The sequence below is a fragment of the Gallinula chloropus genome (genome assembly GCF_964237585.1).
Source record: "Gallinula chloropus genome assembly, chromosome: 4".
NCBI classification, from domain to species: Eukaryota; Metazoa; Chordata; class Aves; order Gruiformes; family Rallidae; genus Gallinula; species Gallinula chloropus.
The window spans coordinates 34,871,049-34,890,424 of NC_140088.1; the positions used below are offsets into that span (position 1 = coordinate 34,871,049).

The 19,376-nt window shown below is 44.0% G+C and overlaps 1 protein-coding gene across 5 annotated transcripts in view; it reads right to left on the reverse strand.

Annotated features, from left to right (window-relative positions):
* The window catches only part of AMBRA1 (autophagy and beclin 1 regulator 1), a gene marked incomplete at its 5' end in the record, with an annotated part of 126,250 nt that overhangs the window by 15,529 nt on the left and 91,345 nt on the right, over positions 1–19,376 (reverse strand). For all 5 annotated transcript variants that reach the window (XM_084264054.1, XM_084264053.1, XM_084264052.1 and 2 more), the window contains one exon: positions 13,533–13,672. In XM_084264054.1, the coding sequence (XP_084120180.1) occupies positions 13,533–13,672 (140 nt within the window). The remainder of the gene's footprint in view (positions 1–13,532; positions 13,673–19,376) is intronic.

Genomic DNA, 19,376 nt, shown 5'->3' on the forward strand with positions numbered 1-19,376 from the left:
AGGATTCGGAGCAGAGCCTGTTAAGTACCAAGAGCCAACAACTTAGGCAGCACAGCCTCCCCCTCTGAATGGAGGCCTACACAGCTCAGGTATGTCCCCCTGAAGGAACTAGGGCCAAGCTCTAGGAATTAATGACAAAATTATTCATACATGACAAGAAAGCTGAAATATGATTTACTGCATAGACTTAACCAGTAGTTGAGAAGTGACAAAGCACAGGTGGGCACAAACTGACCTAGACACCTGGATAACCCTCCCTCTACTGGCATATCCGAAATCGGGAGTTGAAGAGGAGGGATTAGGAACAAAGTTCCCCAACCTACCGTAACAATACAGCTCATGAGCAAGATGGCAAGACAAACCCCCACAATTTGCAAGTAGGATATGCATGTCCAGGAAGGCATAAATAGCACTTACTGTCTTAAACCACCCCCAGCACTGAAGAAGGTAGCAGCAATGGGCAAATGCACTGCTCCTTCCCTTCAAACCCTGCTATGCAGAAAGGCCCAACAGTACCATACTTACCTGCTACAGCACTGAATTAAATGTTAAGACACCGCTGCCTGCAATCCCATCTAAAAATATCAGCATTACTAGAATGAAGAACGTGGCTAGCACAACATGGAAAAGACTAGCTGCAAAGTGATGCCACGCAGCCCACAGCTAGGTGAGTATCTGATTTCCACGCTGCCAAGGTTCTTTTTCTCTACAAAAGGAATTACTCTTTAAAACTGATTTCTCAAATATATTGCCCGTCCAAGATCACTAAAAGCAAGCACATGAAAGCAGGTTAGCTTACAAAGGATCTGAATTCCCAGATGTGCTTTCCTCCCCTTGTGTAAACCTGTCATTCAAACTGCATCAAGGAAATACTGAGAACGCTACAGAGAGCAAGGTGACACTATGCTAAGGCACAGGAATCCATTGTCCTGGTTTAGGAAAGAAGCAGCAGCACACGGTATCTCACGCGACACAATGCTCGGCCAGATTCCAGATGCATCCTTGTCAGCAGCTCATTATCTCTTCTGCCAGCATGTGATGATCAGCACAGCAAGCCCAGCCCTGGCTCCCATGATTAGCTAGGCAACGGTATTGTCAGTACAAGGCAAAGTTTGGCACTCCCAGCAGCTGCCTGGATAGGAAAACAATCATTTCTAACACCCTACTTCATAAATATTTAGCTTTCTGTGCAGGCGACGAACCACGTGCAGAGACGAATCCAAGTGAAAATTGGCTGCAGCACAAACTCTATGGAACCAGCAAATGGGATTCCTCGAGTAGCTCTGCTGGGCAGTAATTCCATTTGACCAAGCAAGAGGTGGTAGCTTCACTGGCACCGGCCTATTTCAGAGCACAACCTTGGAGTAAAGCCCACGTATATCTAGTGAGGGGGCTAGTATAGTCTGAGTATAGAACTTCCTAACAAAATAAGTTGCAAGCACACGAGATCTGCAGTTTACAGTTAATAATCACACAGACATTTAACTGATGTATGAAATCACCCTATTAATCACATTCAGAGGAAGAAGGGAAAGCTCACCCCTTCCACACAACTAGCAGCAGGATCATTTTTACACCCTATACTGATACAGCCCAGCATCCTGAAAGCTTTGCCTGCCTGGAAACTGGCACCCATGCAGAAACACACCCTGCCACCTACCTGAATTGCCAAAGGTGCTGCAGAAGCAGGACAGCAATCAGTTTGGTACAGCTGGTAACCACATGCCTGCTTCAGGGAGGAGGCCAACTCAGAGTGCCATGCAAGATGACTGGCCATGTTTATGCCAGCTAGGTTAAATACAGGGATTTTTGAGAAGGCTTTATTCAAATATTTAAATGAGGTTAGCATTAGAAATCTGGAGGCACCAGTAGCTAATAACACTTTTCTGTAGCAACAGCGTGAATTTGCACAAGCTTGTTCTGTTCACCACTAGCCAACGACAGCTGGATACAATCCATGCTCTTGCTGCCAGTGGGTAAGATTTAGATAGAAGGCACATCTCTAACAGTCATTTTCTGTGGGTAAAAATGTGATATCTCTACTAAAGAAGAGAGTCATCAGTCAGCTAAGATGTTAGATACCTCAGAGAGAGAGAGAGATTAACACAGTAGGAAAAACCCAGAGAGAGGTTTTTTCCAATCTACAGGGTTGCTACAGCTAACACACAAGTGACTTCCAGGAGTCAGAATCTGTAACCTCCCTACAGCGTGCGTGTAGCAGATGAGCAGATTCATCAAATGAGTTGAAATGGAGGACACACCAATAGAAAGCGTTAAGAAAAATTTGCCTTACATTGCAAGGGAGAAAGTCTTAAATTAAGATCAGTCTTCCAACACGTTCAACAGGAGTGATACAGAGAAATGAAGTACCAGGACTGACAGAGCAGAAGAGAGTTTTGTATAAAAAACAGGATGTTCGATTATCTTGGGTCTGAAGTACAAATATTGATATTGAGACCACTTGTCTTTAGGGACATGAAGCTACACAGCAAAACCTGTGTTGAGAATAAGGACAAGAAAAGTCCCTCACAGCCAGCCTTAGTGCCAGCATCAGTTCTGAGGAAGTGCCACAGGAGGCTTTTTTAAAGCAGCCCCTGTGCTACTGACGTTGTAGCTGCACATCATCTACCTGGATATTTAGAAGAGATATATCCTAACTTGGAAGGGATACACTGAGGCCATGATTAAACACAAAATATTTGAATTAATGCACTTCTGTAAGCAGATGGACAAAACACTTGTGTGAGTTAAGATTTGCTCCTACAACTCTCGTTAAGATTTTTTTTTTTTGGTGTATCATAAGACTGTGCTATATGGTAGTTTTAGCAGTATTTATTAAAACAAACAAACAAACCAAAACAAACAAACAAAACCCCACTGTGTTTATGTGAATAAGAACATACCACCCAGGCCAAACAGCCTAGAGTAAACAAGGCAGAAATAATCCGAGTAAGAATTTCCTGAATTTTCATTTATTTTCTTCTCACTCAAGTTCTTGCCAGTATTCCAGGGTATCCTTCACTCATCTAGCTCCATCCAAGTAGTATGCAGGGATCCTCTGAAAGGTAAATAACAGATGCCAGAATGCGGAGCTTTAAGTTCCTTATAGAAAAACAATTTAGCTTGGTATCACCTTAAACCAAGCTCTAAAGATGGATAGCTTGTTTCAAAGCCCACTAAAAGCTAAAGGCTTGTTAAGTGCTTAAAGCGATTACAGGCAGACTACACTCCAAATGAGCTTGGAACCCTCAGACTGTCTTAAGCTGGTTATGATCTATCAGCTCTTCCAGTGGCTTAGACAATTTAAGGTGTTAGGAGTCTTTGGGAGAGCGCAAATTGCTTAAGCCTTCTAAGGCCTCAAACACCTGCAAGGACTACAAGTCTCCAGAGCCAAAGTCACTTTTGAGTGCCTTTGAACTTTCACTAGCATTTTAGCAGAAACGGACATTTACGGTGACTTACAAGCAACCTCGAAGTAGGCTGGCTTTATGCATCTTACGCCAACAAACTAAACCAGGAAAATGCATTTAGAATGGAAGGAATCAACTTCAAAATAAACTTTTAAAATTAGCAAGCATGGCAAATAGCTTTTTAAAATTTTTTTTCCTCTCCTTTAAAAATAGAGCATTACAATGTGCACACACAAAGCTGACAAGCTGAAGAGACCAAGATCTTGGCTTGGTCTAATCTCAATGAAATCCAGGGGGCAAGCCAAGTTTTATATTTTCAATCTTCAGCAGCTCTGAAATTAGCCAACTAGAAAGTGTGCTGTTTAGGGGAAATCTGATTTAAAAAACAAGGAAAAACTTTAAAAACCCTAAACCAACCACAAAATTAATAATTATGTACACTACTCAATGCATAGACACTGAGTTGAGACCATTTACCTCAACCAGAGAGCTTGAATTTGAAAAAGGGAAAGAAAATGAAGAAGTTGGCTGATTTATTTGCTAGCTGGATTTACTACAATCCTGCTGAAAAACATGGGCATAAGGGACAACAAATAAAACTCCATAAATAAATTGGATCAAAGACCAGAAAACTGAAGATGATCTTACTGGAAAGCCAAGGGAATAAACAGCCATAGAAGGAAAGTCTAGTATAGACCTGCGGAAAGCAGAAAGGTTATAAGAAAAGCAGGAATGACTGGTGCTATGGAAGAGGGAAAAGACATTCTAAAAATAAACATGAGGAAAATGGTAGTAGATGGAAAAAAGTTCTATTAATCAGTGAGACTGAGGACAAAAATCAATGATGACTCAAAGTGGACAAGATACTGAATATTGCCTCTGAAGTCTCCACTTAAAAAAAATAGCCAAGGGTACTTATGCAATTAGGGACTAAGAAAAGGAGCCAGACATAGCAGCTAGTTGCAATCATTAAGAAAATAATAATAAAAGAAAATAATTAACTTTAAGCCATTCGCACTCTTGATTTTTAATGCATTATAAAAAAAAAGAGAGGAAGTGACAAAAGGCCAAAAAAGTCAACTTAACAGCATTCTTCAAAAAGAAAGGCATACTTAAATTGACAATTATTCTTCCCTAAGCATAACTTTTATCCTTAAAGACAGTAATATAACAAAGAGAAAAAAGAAGATATATGAAAACAATGAAAGAGTGAGCCACATGCAGTAGGCAGTAAGTCAAATAATTGCTTGCATGGAATTTAATTGCTTTTGTAGAGAGAATTAGAAAAGAGTAAAAAGAAGAAAAGGCGGCAGATGTGATCTGAATAGATATAAGTGAAGCATATAAGTGAAGCAATTGGTAACTGTTCTTAAAAGTATGTGGCTGTGCTCATAGAAAAACTGCTACCCAACCTGAGAACAGTAAGGACCTGCAAAAGCCCAGAGACATAGTACACAAACTGAGTAGCAGGTTAAGTTTCTTCCACACTGAGCTCTGTACCAAGTTCCCTTCCTCATGGTGGAAAATCAGTGTCAGTAACCAGTCCGTGCTTCGGTGTATCTTGAAGAATTGGGTGAGGGAAATGAACTTGCTAATAACCGAAGACTTAAAGCAGGTCTCAAAATTTATCTCTAGGATCATGGACATATTAAGTGGAATTTTATGAGAGCATCTTCCACCTAATGCCATCATTCATCCTAGATATCAAATCCACATACAGAAATGGAATAAAACCCGGTATGAGAATAGATATATTGTTTCAAGCCTCCACATTACCGCTCTGCTTCTCTTGCATCTGCCATGACCGAGCCTCTTGGCACTCAGGGACACTGAAGGCTTCTCTGCACAATTTAGAAATAATTAGTTTCTTTTTTTTTTTTAATGAATGCATCAATAAAATTCAAAGATATGCTTTCAGAATGCATCTTTAGCACAAAGCTGCCTGCCTTCACCCTTTTTCAGTCCTTTTATCGATCAAAATAATATTTTACTCTCATTTATAAAATTCCCTGTATCTTGTGTAAGCATTCACTTACTCCACCGTGGTCAAAAGGTCTCTATGCAGATGCTGCCCTTCCAGAGACATAACCAGTACATCTAGCTGCCCCAGTTAACAGCTGTGAGAGCATTCCCCCATGCAGGGTTGCCAACATCCCTCCATTATACAAAAAGACAGGCAGCTCCTCCTTCTGTCTGTTTACTCCATCCTCCAGAAGCTATTCTTAAAGGCAAACAATGCATCAGGGTTTATGTTGCTGGAGGCATCATTGCTAGAGGCTGAAGAGCCTAATGGAGCCAGCCAGTAGAGACAAGAGGTGCCAGGCAGCCGGACAGATTACCAGCTCTTTACCACTGTGGTAACTACATGCAGATACATTGTCCCCATTACCAGATGAGAGGATACACAATTCTGAGGGGAAAAAAACCAACCCCACACAACTGGACTGGCTGTAGACAGACAACTGCTATGATCCTCTGCAAAGCACAGGAATTTATCGTGAAGAGAACTTTCCCAGAATAACTTCATGTTAGAGACAGATCTCACCACAAAGAATTAAAATATGCACACTGCATAGCACGGAATCAATCTGAGACTCTCCACACCTACTTCCCAATGAGAGAATTCCAAAGGATGCTGCATCTGAACCGGATAAATCTTCAGGGGGTATTTTAATTCCATTACCAGAGGCTCTGTCTGCTAAAGAAATCCTTCCTCTCTTGCGGATGCCTGCATCACATAGCTCGCCCTAGACAAGGTGATTCGAGTGCATGGTTTTGAAACAGTTTTCGTGGAACCTGGAGGTTTTTGCTTTTCAAAGGCATGTGAGCACTGAGCTCTTCCAGAACCTGCTCCTGAGCACAGGGTGGAGGGCACTGAGGATGAAACCGTGGAGAACTGACATTTGGACCCCCCTGCCTTTCTCCTCCCCCAAAGAAGGCAACAAAGGGCAATCAGCAGCATGCTGTCTTCTCCACCCCGCTTTCAGCCTCACCTGTTCACGTTCTACAAGACAATTAACTTCTGAGAAGTCCCACCAGTGGTGTTTCTGAATGAGAAAGCTTGTTAGGATGCAACAGGACAGGAAAGACTGTAAGCACTAAAACCAAAATTCCTCTAATTCAGTAGAGATGTTTCTACCACACAAGACACTGCATATTTCATTCCATGTTACAAACCCCAAAGGTTCAAGAACTCAATCAAATCTTGAACTACACAAAGCCAAGAAAGCCATACAATACTCTTATCGAGCATTGTGGGAGGAGTGGCTGACACGCAGGAACACTGCGCTGCCATCCAGCGAGACCTGGACAGGCTGGAGAGCTGGGCAGGGAGAAACCAGATGAGGTTCAACAAAAGCAAGTGTAGAGTCTTGCACCTGGGAAGGAATAACCGTCTGTATCAGTACAGGCTGGGGGATGACCTGCTGGAGAAGAGCTCAGTGGAGAAGGACCTGGGGGTCCTGGTAGATGACAGGTTGGCCATGAGCCAGCAGTGTGCCCTGGTGGCTAAGAGAGCCAGTGGGATCCTGGGGTGCATCAGGAAGAGTGTGGCCAGCAGGTCAAAGGAGGTGATCCTCCCCCTCTACTCTGCCCTGGCCAGGCCCCACCTGGAGTACTGTGTCCAGTTCTGGGCTCCCTGGTATAAAAGGGACAGGGATCTCCTGGAGAGAGTCCAGAGAAGGGCTACAAAGATGATTAAGGGCCTGGAGCATCTCCCCTATAAGGAAAGGCTGAGTGAGCTGGGACTGTTCAGCCTAGAAAAAAGAAGACTAAGGGGGGACCTTTATTAATGTTTATAAATATCTTAAGCATGGGATGGAGGGAGAAATGGCCAACCCCTTTTCAGTGGTCTGTGGAGACAGGACAAGGGGCAATGGCTGCAAGTTGGAGCACAGGAAATTCTGCACCAACATGTGGAAGAACTTTTTCACAGTGAGGGTGACAGAGCCCTGGGACAGGCTGCCCAGGGAGGTGGTGGAGTCTCCTTCTCTGGATATATTCCAGACCCATCTGGACGCCGATCTGTGCAATATGTGCTAGGGAGCTGCTTTGGCAGGGGGTTGGACCCAATGATCTCTCGAGGTCCCTTCCAACCCCTCTGATTCTACGATTAGTGCTGGCCACAGTTACAAAGGATGTCAGGCAGTCTATGGTTGGGAAGAAGCAGCTCGGGGAGGCTAAGGAACACTAGCAACAACACATACAAGCCAGTGTGCAACAGGATAGCAGAAGGGTGGGGGGAAAATTCACACTGCTCTGCTCCACCTCCTACCCCAGACCTCCAAGGCCACAGTGAGTAACGGTCCACTTCCCTTCCCCTGTGGAGCACACCACCTCAAGCACCGTGCCTAAAGGGATTCCTCGTTTTGTGCGGTATGGCATGGAATGATTTTAGCGCCTTGATTTAGCTGGACAGTGCGCCCACATTCTGTGGCAGCCTCAAAGTGTTTTGCTACCACACTTCTGGACCAAGCACAAACTTATCTCATATCTGAAAAGCACAGGCTGTCACGTGGCAATGTGAAGCCACGTGCAGACGGACGGCAGATTATGTGTGCACATCCATCAGTTTGCAACAAGGAATCATGACCCTCAAAAAAGGAACAGGCTGTCACAACCTCACAGTCTGCCACCCATTTCCAATCCACATCTGAGGGCCAAAGGTCTTAGCAGGACTCACCTGTGAACCACAGACCTCAGTACCCTTGTTCCAACCTATCATCACTGTTATTGGCTAAAAAGCAACAAGGCATGCATGAAGCATCTCCCAAAGACACTTACACTGTCTACGATCTACGGTCATTACTCTACGCATCTTCAGGACTTGCAGATATATTTCTTCATATCAGGTCCTGAACTTTGTGCTCTCTCCCCAAGGATCACTTCCATGGAACTTCTTCCAGTGAATCCTCTTACACACTGGCTGCTGATTTTTCAAATGAAAGATCAGACTTATAAAAAGTAAATTGCTTGTCACTCACAGAGCAAGCTGTTTCTGAGACCTGGGTTCCTTTCCTCCTGCCTTCACATAGACCAGTCCTCAAAAGGACATTAATTCACATCAGAAAAAGTAAAAAAAAAGTTTTACACAGGTCACAGACACCTGCTTTAGGATGGATAGTTTATTTGCAAGAAAGTGAAACCAGCAGCTAAACAAGCAAAAGAAAACGGCAGACAGACACACTGCACCAGCTTTGCTATTCATCGCCCTGGCTCGAAAGAGTATTTCTGCACTGACAGTTGGGATCCCTGAGTTAGCAATACAAGTCTGTATCTAATACTGCACATATGAACTAGCATATTAATACACAGCATAAGTTGGTTGGCCTCTGAGTGTTTGGGAAAGGAGGAACTTTCCTGATCTTACAGTAGAAGTTTATTCCAATATGATCACATAAAAAGCAAAGCAAACAAATTGATGCTTTTCAACAGCAGTTTAGTGACATGGGTGTCACCCTGAAATCTAAGGAGACAGGTACACAACATCCTTTCTTTCCTTTACTCAGCAATGCAACCCTGCTAGGGCTTACAACTTTGTCTAATAAAAGCCTTTGTTCTAGCCTCATGAATGCCAGTCTCTTACAGGCTTCTTTCAGGCTGTATTTCCAAGTGTGGATGAAATTGCTGACAGAGCTGCTGTCACCACCTCACCTCCCTACAGCACAGCAGCTCTGAGAGCCAACTTGCCATCCCCTGTTTTGACATGAACCTTGGGTTTGAAATCCTGAAAACTGCCTCATGGCTCAGCAGTCCAGTCCCACACCCGGTCACAAGTATTCAAGCCATATGCTTCTCTCTGCAAACAGCCAAGCTGCATCCCCCAACAGCAAAGGCTTCTGCATCCACCCAATCGAGGCACAGGCTACTGCAGAACCCAGCTGGTTAGCCACCATTCTCTAGTTTGTAGACACAACCTAGTCATGGTCAATTTGTGCCTCTTTGTTCTCTAATAAAAGGATATACATTTAAATAGCTCTCCTTTCCTGGAGATTTACGGAAGGGTCTATAACCCCCTCTCGCAGCCCTTCAAAGGGCTCCTTGTACGCCTCCTTGTCAGCCCTGCTGACGACCCCAACCCACAGGTTTTCTAAGATGAAAATGTCTCACTGACCCTACTAGCAGCTCTTCTCAACTACTGTACTGGTTCAAAAACGGTTCTGAAAATGGATATGGCAATTTTAAACTGTTCCATTTTACATACCTAGTTTTTTCCACAGCGACGCACGCATTTCACTATCTCTGCTGTTAAGCATCTTGTTGGTTTTATAGCCTCATGTATTGATGGCTTAATCACCTACGATCAACTAAAACCTCCGGTCTTTCTCCTCCTCTGTCATTTTAGCTACTGAGCTCAGTGTTATTAGTCACTAAGTGCACTTTGTACTGTTAAGTTCTCATTTCTATAGCTCCAGTCACTTTCAAGGCAATCCAATTCTTGTGCAATACTCTTTATCTTTCTCTGCTATAACAAGGCTAATGTCACATCTTCTGCAAATTTATTCAGCCCCTTCTACGAGGACATTAGTGTAAATAGTATTAATGACCAGATCCAGGAAGGTTCTTAAGGATGGTCAGTAATGACCTCCTCTGTGACAGGGTCCAGCTCTCATCTTGTTGTATTCTTTCTCTTAGCCAGGAAATGGTTTTTTTACCAGGTCTTGTTTTGATCCTAATTCTTTGCAAATTAACTAGATTTATTGCGGTTCCAATATGGGAACTGCCTTACTGAGAAAGAGAGGTATTAGATCTGGAACAAGTCCTTAGTCGACCCTTTAATTAACAATAACTACATAAAATTCTCAAGGATGGGTATCCAGTGTGCTGTATTCCACCTCAGACAAATCACAATGCATTTGTTCCTGCTTTGCATGGTTTTAATTCTCCTTTTCTTCAAAACATACCCCATAAATCTGTGCATCAAGTTCACATTAGGGACTGCTAACACAACCTGACCTTCCCCATTTCCCACTGCAAGAAAAACTGCCTTTAGTGCTACATCAACATAGCAACATAGCCCAAACCATTTGATTTTAATTACTGCTTCTTTAGAACTCTGGAAGGATTACTTGGATTGCCTCTCATGAGCCCATGGAGCTTCAAGTTATGCCCTTTTGTTTGGGCAGCTTGTCCTTCCAGCCTACTCATCTCATTTTCTCTAAGCACATGCTTTCCAAATCCTGTATTTGAGGCACAACTGCTATCGCAACCTGTTTACGTGATCCCTGTAGTACTTGGTTTCAGATGCCTCCACTGTACATGGGAATAAAGACCCAGGGAATTAAAACCATCTCAGTTGTTTGCTACTGACCACAGTTCTCTTTGCCAAATTAGAACAGTGGGGGTGTTTTCAGCAGTCCAGTGTTTTCTTGATTCCTGCTGTTTGCTAGGCTACCCCCATACAGTACTTTATCAATTGTCAAATCCTTAATTTAATATTGCTCTTCCACTGGATTACAGTGTATGGAAACCACATAAATATTTTTCATTTTTCTACCCACTTCTCAACTTGAGTCAACAGATACACCAGATAACCTCAGACCAAGTTTATTAAAGCCAAGAACCACTGAGATGGCATCTACATGTCAGGCTTTTTCCTTTGAGAGTTTTCCAAGTAGATCTGGGGCAGACATCATAGCTGCAAACCCCTTCTGTTCTGATAGAGCCTCAGTGATTCGTGTGTTCTGATGTTTGAGACTCAGTGCAAAATTATTCAGCTCAGTGCAGAGGTTTTTAAGTCACTCTGGCTGTTGTAGGTCTATAAAATAGTGCAGTTGAGAACTGAATGTAACAGGTGCCCACCAGTTCATGTGACGTCTGCAATAAGCCCCAAAAGCATCAGTCACTCTAATCCACCAGTAGGAAGGCCTACTGTCAAACCACCAATAAATATCCACCTCCACAGCCACCTTGCTTCATGTTCACACACAAAAAGTTTATTTGTGTTGGAATTCTGCACGATTGTTACTGGGACAGAAGTAAGGACATACAAGAGTGCCCTAGCAATCTGGTGAGCTAAGGTGATTTCACATGCTGCAGAAGGCGTGACGGTGCTTCCATAACATACCATGAAAGTATGTCATGTCTTTAATTAATGAGGTGTCAAGAGACATGCCATTGTGCTGGCTTTGGTGTGGAAAGACTTAGTTTTCTTCACAGTATCTAGTAGGAGGCTGGTTTAGATTGATGTTGAACATGGTTTTGATAATATAGAGATGCTTTTGTTATCACTGAGCAGTGCTTACACAGAGCCAAGGCCTTTTCTGCCAGGGCACACTGCCCCACCAGTGAGTAGGCTGGGGGTGGACAGGAAGTTGGGGAGAGGACATAGCGAAAACAGCCAACCCCAACTGACCAAAGGGATATTCCATACCATATGATGTCATGGTTAGTGCATAAAGCTGGGGAAAGAAGGAGGAAGAGGGGATGTTTGGAGTGATGGTGTTTGTCTTCCAAAGTGACTGTTACACGTGATGTGGCCTCGCTTTCCTTGAGATGGCTGAACAGCCGCTGATGGTAAATGGTGAAGGAATCCTTGTCTTGCTTTTCTTTCCCTATTAAACTCTCTTAATCTCAACTCACAAGTTTTTTCACTTCAACTCTTCTGATTCTCTCCCCCATCTCACATGTGGGGTGTGGCAAACAGGACAGCCAGACCAAGCTGGAGTTTGCAGCATTCAACCCAGGCATCTACCCTCAGGGAGATGTCACTTCCCTAGGTTCTCATCCAAGTTCATCTCATGAGCGATAATCAGTAGACTAGATTTTATCACTTCACTATACTGAAAATAACAGAGTAACTCTCTAGAGTTTGAGAAGAGAGCCATTATTCCTGAATAATTCTTCTGCTTAGAAGTGCAGCAACTGTTCTTGAAGAAAGCCACTTATCTTGGAAGAGAGTGATTATAGCTTATTCCATAATAATATCTTGTAGAACTTCGTGTATAAATAAGGCCCTGATGAAAAATTACGTTCCAGAGAACAAGAGGGCTGTTTGAAGAGCACTGGCATTCTATACCACTGAAATGGGTCCAATCTGAATTCCAACCACAGATTTCACCAGAAGGCTGTACTGAGTTAGTCACTATTACAATTGTATATATTTAGTCTCATTTAAGATAGTGGTTCCACACTGACCATATTACCCCCCTCAAGCACCACGTGCCTGATCTCACGCGCAACAGATGGAACCTGCATGCATGGGGCAAGATCACCGCCAGTGCTGCAAGTTTCTAACTGCCAGCTTTTAAGTTACAAGGAAGTTCAGCTTGTGAGGCATAACCCAAAAGAATACCGAGGTAGTTTAGTGCCAGGAAGCAACTGAAACGAAGAAATTCCTGAAGTGTTCCTGCAGCACAGAAGAAACACTGCTCAAAAAGAAGCATTGGCACAACACAATGGAGAAAAGGGTCTCAACAACGTATGGTGCACAGACATCGCCAGAACACTGAAAGCAACACACATTTCGCTGCTCAGATGCTCAGTCATCAACTGTGTCACACTACATCTAAATTAGCTTGTGTTTAATTGCAATTTACAAAGGGACAGTTACACTTTTCATGGCACTGCATAAATAAAAGCCATTCACTGGCTTGCTCATAATCACGACCAAAAGAAGTATTAAAAAAACCACTGCAATCCGTAGAATCTCACACGCTGGAATACTGTAACAAGTATTCAGTAAGGACAGGTCAGCAGCTTCCCAGTTGGTTGGTGGGCGCCAAGGGGTCTATGAAACCTGAGGAAAGCAACTGTAACACTAACAGCTCAAGTTTGCTGTTCTCCATCGGAAAAGAAGTTCATAAATCTAGAGACTGAAGGACACCGCGCTAGACATATGTGACACAAGGGAACCAGTGAAGCCTAGAAAGACATGAGAAATAAAATGAGCCCATGAGATGCACTTCAAACAGTCTCAGAAATTTATACTCAGCACCACAGACATTCATTGTAAGAGACTCACGTAAATGCTGTGGAAGTCCCAAAGGAGAATATTAAGAGTTGGGGGTTTTGGGTCCTTCAAGCACAATGCCCCAGACGGTGAAAAGCCACTTTACCCTCACTGCCCTGAGAACAGGATGGCCAAAGCAGCTGTAACATTATATAAAGCAATCAATCACTTACTCTGGTCGGCAAATCACCAAGTCCCCTTTGTTGGTGCCGTATGCCAATCCCAGGCCTGGCTCAGGCAGCCAGCGAGCAGAGTTTATGCTGACGTGTCTTCTCTGGTCGGCAGGCATTGGGTACAGAACGTTGAAAACTCTCTGAAACAATAACAGGACATTACTTGACAGGACAATAAAATGCAGGAGAGCCAAGGAGGCTCAAACAAACGTTCAGTCTCCCTGAGGCAGCGCAGCTGGCCAAGGAGACATGTCACTTTACAGGATGTTGCAAGAAACAACTAGTCCAGCAGCAAGGGTAAGCAGCTGCTAGAAGCGCACGTACATGTGCCCCTAAGTGTTTAATAGGCTGACTGGCATATAGTTCTGCCCCCAGGAGAATCTGCTTGTCACTCAGTATGCTGTACAGTAAATCTATTCAAACTAATTAAACAAAGCAAGGGGGACAAGTGGTACAGTCATTAGAAAGCAGGACAACTGGGACTCTTCTGGCCTTCAACTCTCAGGAAACTGGCAAGTACATGGGCTTTCTGCATCAAAAGTTTATCGTTTCTATCAAGCAAGCCAAACTTTATGAAAAAAAATAATATACAATTCTTTCCTTTTTTAAACATTTAAACAGCCTCCTGAAAATGTTTCAGAGTTTGACCAGCCCTCACAACAGCACTGCAAAAAGAAAAAAAATCACAATCCAGAGTTTAGGAGACTAAAACAAGTACACAGGCAACAAATCCCTCAGTTCACTTCCCCTTTCAACACTGTCTGTTTTATCTGCAGTAAGGTGAGAAGCTGGAGAGCTGCTAAGGCTGCAGGTAGCTAGCACAGCTGCAAGCCAGAGCTTCCTAAACACTGCATTTAATGTGGGCAAACGGAACTCCTGGGCACATGGAGGACCAACAGCAAGCTCAGCTTTCTGGTCTGCACAGGCTTGGTTTCTACAGTGGACGAGCTTGAAAAGCAAGAATGATGAAACGGAACAGATACTCTCCTTCTACTCCATGGAGCTAGTGTCTATTGTACAGCACAGTGCTTTCCTGCACCCTGCCATCCAGGAACCAGAACTGGATATACTGACAACACTCCATTTACCGGAAAATATAACACGTGTAAATGATAAAATCAGAGGCATGGGAAGTGGGAAGAGGAGCAATGAGTCAGTTTGGCTACCAGGAATAGATAGGGTCGAGCTGCTTCAGTGGACTGGGCTATCGGAACACATTCCATCACAGCTACAGAAGGGTAGGATTTATAAGTGCAATTCATGAACAGAATTTCTGCAGATATTTACCTAGGATTTAAACTTAGGTAACCTACCCACTGCAGGTAACACAGACTTCAGATCTAGATTTTCAAGGGGTAAGTCCCAGGTGAAAGATACATTTTAATCAGATTTTCCTGTGGGTGACTATCCATCGCAAAATCTTTCTTCCAGACTCCCCAGAAAAGGGGATGGTGCTGGACCAGGAAGCAGGGAAGGGAATGAGGATGTGCTGGAACAACAAGCTAAAAGTAGACGGGAATGCAGATCAACCACTACTGCACTGTTAAGGTGGCCTGAAGTAATAATTAGAATTCATTAGGGTGGGACTCATCAGCTAGCATAACAAACTGGGTCCATTTTCCTCTGTAGCTCTATTGCTCACCCTACATCTCATCTGCTTGACAGCTTGAGAAGTCAGGATGCAGAGACTGCTTAACTGTGTGCCCTCCAATAGCCAGTACCCAGAACCTTCATCTTGACCACTGTAATGCCAAGCAAGCCAGAGCAAAACAATATAGCTACGTTATTTCCCATCATCAAGTAACACATTTAACCTCTTCTCTGAGGAGGCCATATTAGAGGGAAAAAAAGTCCTTAAGGATTTCTCTGTATGACAGCACCTGGTCCCTCTTTGCCCTGGCTATCAGTCAGCAGTTAAGTGTTTTTGGAGCTGGGTGTTTGGATGGAAGGAACAGGCCCTTCAGGGTTTAACTAGCTCTTACCCATCTCTGTCATGTCTGCCCTGTTCCCTCCCTGCCTCGCTTGCTGGGGGGTGGGAGGGCAGGAGGAGAATAGGAAATGGGGGGGAAAAATCAGATGTACGATGGTAACACCTGTTACCATGGAGACTATGGTGCACTCTGAGATGGGGAGACTGGATTTTGAGGAGGAGGAGGAAGGAGGGGTCCGCCAGAGCTGGGAGAATAAATTCATAAAATAAGCATTCCGAATCTCTGAAGAACTACAGGGGTTTTCCATCACATCTTTCTTTGGCAGGTCAGAAACAAATAGTTTCTCTTCTCCTGAAAATGGTTTTGCATGGTATCGCAGCTACAGAAGCTGCCTCCTCCACTGCCAGGTCAGTTTGCAGAGCTGCGGTCCCACAGGCTCTGCAACCAGCCATATTAAGGAGGGAGGCTTGCTAGCTACACCTCAGCATCCAGGTGCTTTTGCAGTAAACAGCACCCCATGGAAAGTGCTGCCAAGGACACAGGTCTAGTTCTGACAACCTGTAAAAATGTTGGCTGAGGGCAGAGTCTCAAAGACAAGATGGCATAAAAATTCCGTGTAAGAATAGTTGCTTCATCACTCCACTCCATTCACTCCTAAACAGCTTGTCACACCGAAGAGCTCCCCTCCCCTGCTGCTTCCCACTCCCACACTAATGGGACAACTCCATGCAGTGTTAAGGGTGATGACATCCGCGCGTGTGGTAATTAGTACATAAAAAGAGAAAGCAGCTGTACTGGCATAATCACCACTCGCAGCAGTAAGCAGGACCCAGCTAATCAATCTGATGCAGTCATACAGACTGGCTGTAGCAATTGCATCCATTAGCAAGACCCCCTACTCTATCCAGAGAGTGGGGAAAAAAATAAATTTAAAGTTCCTTCAACACCAGCAGGTCTGTCCCTCTCTTCAGAGAGGGTCAGGAGCCTGCCAGGCAGCATGATTCTTCACAGATCAAAGCTAATTCCTTTTGGATTTTTTTTTTTTTTTGTGTCTTTTTGTTTCTGTTCATAAATCTTTTTTAAAAAATTACTGAGATATTTCAAAGTAGCCAGCCTGAACATGTACCACAGAGCAACCACACCTCTTTGTCAATGGGACTGTCTATGCTTTGCAGTTCTGAACTTCTAGGAATAATATTCAAGTTATTACCGGAATCCTACACGATTCTCCAGCTTCTAGGTCAAGAGATTGCTGCCAAGCCTCAAACACTCTTAAAACTAGCAATACAAATGCCTAAAGTTGTATTCACCAGTTCCCTTTTATTGGTGCTGGTCCACAGACTAGTTGCAGGCCACATGTAACAGCCTTGTCAGTGGCAAGGGTTTAGAACCACTGTTGTAAAAGTCCATTAACCTTTAAGGTGCCCACTACACCCGAGCACAGCCTCCAGAGAGTTTTTAATCAGGGTGGGATTTTCATTTAGGACAGATATCATATTGCATCACACTTTATCAGAACATAATCACTGCCAGCAGTCACAGCAAGCTTCCAGGTTCTTCACCATAACCACCACCAAATTACTAAATCAGTAATACACAGCCACACACTTCGATGTGACAGGTCAGCATTTTATGAAGTTGGCAGCTGCATTAGTTTCCAGATACTGATATACTGTTCTGAAACAAGAGGTTTGAGTGGTGTATTTAACTCTACACACTCAAGTTTGAGGATGTTCAAAACATCTCTATGGAAGCCTAAACCCAAACAGACAACAGAAGTATAACAAGCTGTTCTCTTCTTGGCAAAAACAAACCTATAAATGTCATTTCAGTAGTCAAGAGAGGTCCTACCCCTTCCCTTTCGGGCCATGCAACCCAGCCTGGATTACACAGAACAGTCGTTTGACCTGTGCTTATGTTTGTAGAAAAGCCCATATTCTGGTGACCTCACCACAATTCACAGGAGATTCCAGAAGTCTCCTGCCACTTCAGGGACTCCATCTCTCCTCTTCAGGGGATGTCAGCAAGGTAAGAATTGTTCTCTAGAAATACCAGAATTGTCTACATAGCTAAGCTTCAACACAAAAGGCAACTCTCATACAGAGGGAAAGCAACACTCACTAAAGAAACAGCTGGTTGCTTCTGTTCTACATCCCTGTAACCGTAAAGTGTGGGGAAAGATTTGGTTGAGTAACTTGTGTCTACACTTCACTATTTCCAAAGATCACACTAGAAGCAACTAACTCTCTCTTCAGTGTGCCTTTTCTGTCCTTCCTGAACAGAAGTGAGCACATATCTCATCCATGGAACTCCCTAAAGCTCATTTCATCACTCCAGGCACTTCTTCCCTGTTGAATTCAGCAGGGGAGAAGATGGCTGAGAGAAAGCAGGGCTGTAAGGCACACAAAAAAAATCAAAAACAGGCTCTCAAAGGGCTCAGCAAACATGCTGCATGTGGAGTGCATAGGACACCCTGAGTCTACTACCGCTTCTCCCTCTCCAACTTGTTAGTGCTGGCACATCCATACTGTCTCAGGTACCCCTTAGGTATTAAACTAAATATTCCCTTATAGCCAGGAGAGGCTGCTCAATCAACAGCCTCAAGGAATCTTTCTGATGATCTCTTCCTCACCATCAAGCTGCTGTACGTCAGTGGGAAGAAGGGGGCCCAGGGCACAGCATGTAAGCCCAGAGGTAGGCAGTTAATTTGTACCTGCCCCGGAGGGTTAAGAAAACTTTTTGCTGAAAGCTTCTGCTCTGCAAAGCCCCAATTATTGACCTAGTGCTTCCCTCTTCCTCTCCATCCCAAGAAACTTGCTACTATTTAATAACACTCTTCCAATTCCACCTTTCCCCTCCGTTTCTGGGATGTGCCAACATTAAAAAGCTGGACAGGGTGATCGCCAGGATCCTGTCAGTCATCAGAGCAGCAGCTGCCCCAAGCCTCTGGCCCTGCTGCCAGCTGGCACTGGTTCTTCACGGCTCGCCTGGTCTGAGCAGCACCATGCCTGACCAAAGCAGAGGCACCATGTCATCTGTATCTTTGCTCAAGGCCTTCCTTCCCACCTTCTAAGGAGAGCAAGAAAAAGCAGGGGAGTGCTGAACCTAACTTCTTTGGCAGAGTGGGGCCTTTCTTCTCCTTTCTGGCACTCAAGAAAGAAGAAACATGTTTTGAAGCTGGAGAAGAGAAAGTTGGCACAAGCAGGTAGGGAAACTCAGCAGGAACTCTTGGTTTGTTTTTTTTTTCTTTTAATTCAATATAGTCATTTCTGCTCTCATCTAGATGCATCGCCTTGCAAGATGCCAATAAATTTCAAGCCATTACCTTTGTGCTTAGCCCAAGCAGCAAGTTGGGCTGCTAGATCAGCCTTGATAAAAACCACGTGGGGAGGGGGTGCAGATATTCTCTTGTGTGCATGGGGAAATCTTGTCACCCGTGAAGCTCCTTCCTGACAGGTAAAGGGAGAGCAAAGGCTGGAGCAGATCAGGTGGGTTTATCAGGCACCAGCCTAAAATGTAATTACTAATTTTCAACTACATGAACGTCACCAGAGGCTGACTGACCAGGGAAACACACAGGAAGAGAAAAGTTTAATATGCTAAACCCAACAGAAACCTCTTACTGAGAAGACTGGTGAAATCCATGGTCTCACAGCTATGCTAACCTGGAAAAAGCCTCTCAGAAAGGAGCGTTGATCTCTGTTGGATGAAGTTTATGTTGGTAAAGGATGTGCTTTTCAGATAGATACAGGTTATACCACTGAAGTAATGGCAGAGGCTGCACAGGTTTGCCCGTGTAACTGCTGCTATACCAGAGCTTCTGGGCAAGCACAGGCACCTCACTTTGTAACACAGTTCAGCAAACTAAGCTACATGAAGTATGCAATGCAGATGCCGTCCTGAAAGCGCAGCC